The 5,492-nt window shown below is 32.2% G+C and overlaps 1 protein-coding gene across 4 annotated transcripts in view; it reads left to right on the top strand.

Annotated features, from left to right (window-relative positions):
- Nucleotides 1-5,492, top strand: part of LOC108749433 (peroxidase-like) — a 31,696-nt gene that overhangs the window by 23,170 nt on the left and 3,034 nt on the right. For all 4 annotated transcript variants that reach the window (XM_018488147.1, XM_018488146.1, XM_018488145.1 and 1 more), the window contains exons 5-7: nucleotides 3,357-3,533; nucleotides 4,887-5,083; nucleotides 5,276-5,459. In XM_018488147.1, coding sequence (XP_018343649.1) covers nucleotides 3,357-3,533; nucleotides 4,887-5,083; nucleotides 5,276-5,459 — 558 coding nt within the window. The remainder of the gene's footprint in view (nucleotides 1-3,356; nucleotides 3,534-4,886; nucleotides 5,084-5,275; nucleotides 5,460-5,492) is intronic.

Below are 5,492 nucleotides of genomic sequence, written 5' to 3'. Positions count from 1 at the left end.
GCGCGCGCGCGCGCGGTATATATAACTACATGAATGCATATAATATGTATACATACGTACATACATATAGAAATATAAACACGCTTACACTGATCCTTGGCGCTAATGGATAAACGTTCGTCGATTGGCTTAACAAATTATATTCTGTGATTTGCATTACAGTTGTTGTGCGATAAGGCACATAGAGCATAAAATGCCTGAGTGTAGCAGTGAATAATACTGCCTACAATAGGGTGCCCCGGTCGAGAGATTCTATCCAGCAGTAGAATGTGTATGTAAACTAATTCGGATATACCTAATAATGTATCATATTTATTATGTAACACTAGTTCGAGTTGTTTTTTTCTGTTCAATTTGCGACAATACGTGGCTCACGCGAAGGTACACGAATGAGAGGATTCGGCTTGGGAGTGCGCGATCCACTTGTATTTAATAATTCTAATTATAACATTCAATGTGTAACAAATGCAACGCATTGTGACGTATAATTCCAAGCAAAAATAGAAGTATTTCTAGTTTAAATTTGATTAAATGAAATGCTCTTTTCTCTCACATGCATACAGCACACTCGAAGAGAAAAACACAATGATAGCAACTATGAAGTCGATCACTATACAAGTTTTATATGTAGAATTAATATACATATATTGAACAAGCTATTTTATATTTAAATAGGGTACAAAAACTGTTGAATTTTGAACATGGATGTTCATTATAAAATTACGTTACGTAATTCAATCAAAAACGTATCGACTTTACTCCGTCTTCAGTTCATTTTAACCGGATTAATATAATTTAATTTTGAATTAAACTCCGAACTTACATAATTCTAAAAAAGGAAGACCTAATAATGATTCTATCATATCTTTTAGCCCAACCTTAACATACATAACTGATATTGTTTATTAATTATAAACGCTGATCTAGAGATCATGACTAAGGCAGTCGATCTGTAGATAACAGATTGTTATTTACATGTTAGAAATTATTGCTGTTACAGATTTATATATTTTCACGCTTTCTTCTATATATTGCTGATAAAAAAATTTGCTATTTGATTATTGTAATAGTATCAATTTCATGAACCTTTTAGGAAGCAACGGACATTTTTAATATCTCGGACATAACAATATTCTCGCCTCTGATCGAAGAATATGTTAAAAAGAAAAAAAATTATTAAGAATTTTAAATTTGAACTATTGAAAGTATTGAAGAAGATTGAAGAAAACATTAAGAAATCTTCAGGAAGTCGTGCGAAATTTTTATTATTTAATTTATTAATATAAATTAATATTAAAATATGTTAGCATTGTCGGTGTAATTTGGTACGATCTCTAGATTAGTGTTTGTAATTGGTAAATGATAAAATGTATTAAGGTTGCGTGAAAATGTATGACAGAATTATCATTAGATTTTCTTTTTTTTTTTATATTTATGTTACGTCAATTTGGAGCTTGGAGTATTATTTAATATGTTAAACTGATGAAAACTAAATAAAGTCAAACCGTTTTTGATTAAATTAATTAATAAAATAATTTTATGACAAATATCTTTATTTACTCAAAATTTAATCGTTTTTTTATAACCTATTTAAATGCGTATAGACGAGCAAAAAAATTCACCAAGTTATTTTATAATTACTGCAAATGTGTGTGAGAATACTGCAAATATGAGATTACTGTGAACTTGAGAATAATTTATTTAACTATATAATTCTACTTCGAAAATTTGTGTAGTGCCGTCCTTACAGCACAAAATATTACAGCAATATTGCAACAATATTACTTTGAGAGATTGCAATATTTTATAAAACATTGCTGCAATATTGTAACGATATTTTCTACGTCCGCAAAAATTGAATATTGCTGTAATATTTTACAATATTTAGAAAAATATTACAGATCTATTTGCAATATTATGCAACATTTCAATAATTAATCCAGTTTTATTAATTGCTAAAATACTATTGTTTAGTATGACATTTTAAAATAATATTCATGATATAAAGTTATGATAAAAAACATTCGGAGGCCTAGAAAGCACATTCGAAAAAGCTTGAGAATTTCCAAGAAAGTCGCCAACTCGTTTTGCGTACGCCTTCTTATGGACCTCCTGGATGTTTTCTTGTTCATGAGAAGCGTGTCCATCTCATAGCGGAACCACATATTTACGTGTTGAATTATAATATTGCAACAATATATTGGAATATTTCCCATGAAATATTAACATTACATTATTTCACAATATTTTTGCAATATTTCCAATAAAATATTAAAATTTCAATATTGCAGCAATATTGTTACAATTTTTGTAATATTGCGTACTATTAAAATATTGCTGTAATATTTCGTGCTGTTATTATCACACTATATTTTTTCTCAATGCGCAAATTTCTTATTTATAATAAATCAATTATTAGAATTGCTTTTAGAAATTATCGACGTTTCTGCTATAGTGCATTTTCGACACATTTAAAGTTACATTCGGTACCTCTTCTTAGCTTGGTTCATTCGTTCGAATGCCTTCCTCGATCATGTATATAGATAAGTTCACAAGGACGTTTCTGCGAGCGTTTTCGATTCGAGCGGCCGTAATTTTGATGACAGGGCGTCGATTAGATTCTCAAGCCGTTATTTTGAGATTGCAATTACACAATCGTGTCTTTATTATGCTTTAACAGAGACGCAACAGACGGCTCATCGTTCGATAACGCATCAGAATGTCGAAGTCGGTACAGTCGAGGCAATATTGCTAGCAGCCTCGCATTGCAGCACGAGATTTAGGATCCTTCAGGGACCGATCAGGCGCCAGGAGCGAAATTGTCTCCGCTAATGTAGATGTAGACCTCTAGTGATAATAATTCCTATTTACGATTCTCATTTCGAATACGTTTGCGACGCAATTATACTCCTCTGATCGTTCCCTGTATTTATCGTGCGGAGAAGGCAAGTTGTAGGTACAGTTAGGATCATAAGATTAGCACAGTCCGCGGTTGCACTCGCCTATTTATAGTTAGAACAGAATATTTATGCTACAATCATTATAGTTTCCTCTCGTGCTGCACTGCCAAGCATATCATTTTGAGAGCGCGCACGCGTCTGAGCTCGCTAAAATCGGAGTAATCATAAGTGACGAGCTGATGTATAATATGATGATCGTTCGTTCATCTGATCGTCAACGAATTGATTTACGAATCGATGCAGAATTATATCGTTTTATAATTTTGCTTGCGTGATTCAATGATTTGCAAGAGTAAAGTGTTACATCGCGTATCAAAATAGAGCACCGATCTACTCCGATTTTACGACTTTTAATCATTTACGCGACAAAGATCTAATGTTCGGTTTGGGAAGCAGGCATCCAAGAACCGAGACGTGTCGGACACTCTAAGAAACCACTACCAAGTCCAAGGCTTGTAAGCACCACTTTATCTACCGCGAATAATCAATCGGATGCTAGCAGAACACTGGCTGTGATGGAATGGAGCCAATTCATCGCTCATGACATGGCTCATACCCCAGTTCGTAAGATGGGTAAGTAGCTGAATGGATAAATTTAAGCATAAACTCATAAAAAATTGTCACATCATATTTGCAGTTCTAAATTTCGCCGAAGACTGAAAGAATTATAAATAATGTTTTTTCCAATTGACAATTGGATAAATGTCAAAATAAAAAGACACATTGTCATATCAGTTGTAAAAATAATTCTCGTTAACACAAATAAGTAATTTAATAAATATAAAAACATTTGTACAAAAAGAGGATCGTAAAGAGTTAGTGCGATAACTGGAGCAAAATACAATTTTTTCTTCAAAACTGATTATAATTTAATGTGTCAAATTTGCAAATATAATTATATATACTATATATTTTGACACTGCACTCGCCTATTTATAGTTAGAATAGAATATTTATGCTATAATCATTATGGTTGCCTCTCGTACTGTTCTGCCAAGCGTATCATTTTGAGAGCTCGCGCGCGTCTGAGCTCGCTAAAATCAGAGTAATCGTAAGTGACAAGCTCGTATATGATCGTTTATTCGTCTGATCGCGCACTGATTCAAGTTATTCTCAGCGGTGTCAGTAATTACAAAACAATGATTGAAAAATTCGGCATGTTATAGATATAAGACGATTTACTCGTTGCTCAAATGTATTTTAACGCGCTGCTCATACAATTACATAATTGGATGGCATTGCCTCTGTATATATTCTGAAAAAAGTAAATTCAAATTCTGTTCTTTTATTCTTCTATGAAACAGCATAAATTTAAGAGCATTGCTAAAAATTCCAGTTATGTTCAAATAAAAAGTACGCACGCTCACATCAAGATAGATATGGACAAATTAGTCTTTAACTGGCATTAAATTCATCCAAGTAAATATTAAATCTCATTATATAAGCATTTCTATTTCAAGGTACATAGTTGCATTTCCAGATAAAAATGTTATCTGTTTACATCCGCAATTCTAAATATGTTACGTATTGCAAGGAATTCGACATAAAGTTTACTGATTTTTAGCAGGAAATGACATAATCCGGTATATGTATTTCTGTGTTTAAATTAGTGACAAATGGATTTCTCAATAAGAATCTGTAAATGCGTGAAGTAATTGCATGAAGATTCGTACTCACAATCAGTTTAGTCCGTCTTGTCTGCATATGAACATTTTGTCAAAACTTACTGGACATCCTATATATACATATATATATATATATATATATAATAATTATAATCTTCGTCGTAAATTTGACACATTATGAATTATGGCTTTTTTTTGTACAATATTGTTTTTATCATTTCTTTAAGAACATAGGAAATGCTATTGTTTTATTTTTATTATATTTTTGTATTTAAAAAAATTATGTCTTAATATATTGTAGTTTCATCGAAAAAACCAATCTCTTGCTGTCAGCCGGATGGAGATACTTTATCACCGCGTCATGTTCATCCAGATTGTGCCCCGATCAGCATACCAGATCACGATCCCGTTTACGGCGACCATTATGTTCGGTGCATGAATTACGTTCGGTCGTTACCAGTCTTACGGTCAGAGTGCACTTTTGGACCTGTAGAACAGGTAGGTAATTGTTATATATTAAATCAGATTATTGGAATTAAACCCTTTGCTTTAAGGAAATATATAAGAAAATTAATTTGAAAAATTCAGGACTGCTTAGTAACAATTCAAAATTTTAGAACATAATCATTTACTGCTTGGTTATAATTTATGACTTTAGAAATTATATGTGAATTCGCATATAATTTGTAGATGAATCAAGTAAGCCATTTTCTGGATGGTTCTACGATTTACGGTTCTACTATGAAGAAATCTCGTGAACTTCGCACTTTCGAAGACGGACATCTTCGCATTGACGTGCGAAATAATCACACGTACTTGCCAAGAGGAGAAACGGAACTCACATCGCAATGTGGAGAGAACTGCTATAATTCCGGTGAATCTTATTATATACATATATATATATATA

The sequence above is a fragment of the Trachymyrmex septentrionalis genome, unplaced genomic scaffold (genome assembly GCF_001594115.1).
Source record: "Trachymyrmex septentrionalis isolate Tsep2-gDNA-1 unplaced genomic scaffold, Tsep1.0 scaffold29, whole genome shotgun sequence".
NCBI classification, from domain to species: Eukaryota; Metazoa; Arthropoda; class Insecta; order Hymenoptera; family Formicidae; genus Trachymyrmex; species Trachymyrmex septentrionalis.
The sequence above is the reverse complement of the archived record's forward strand: the minus strand, read 5'-3'. Positions and strand labels throughout refer to the sequence as shown.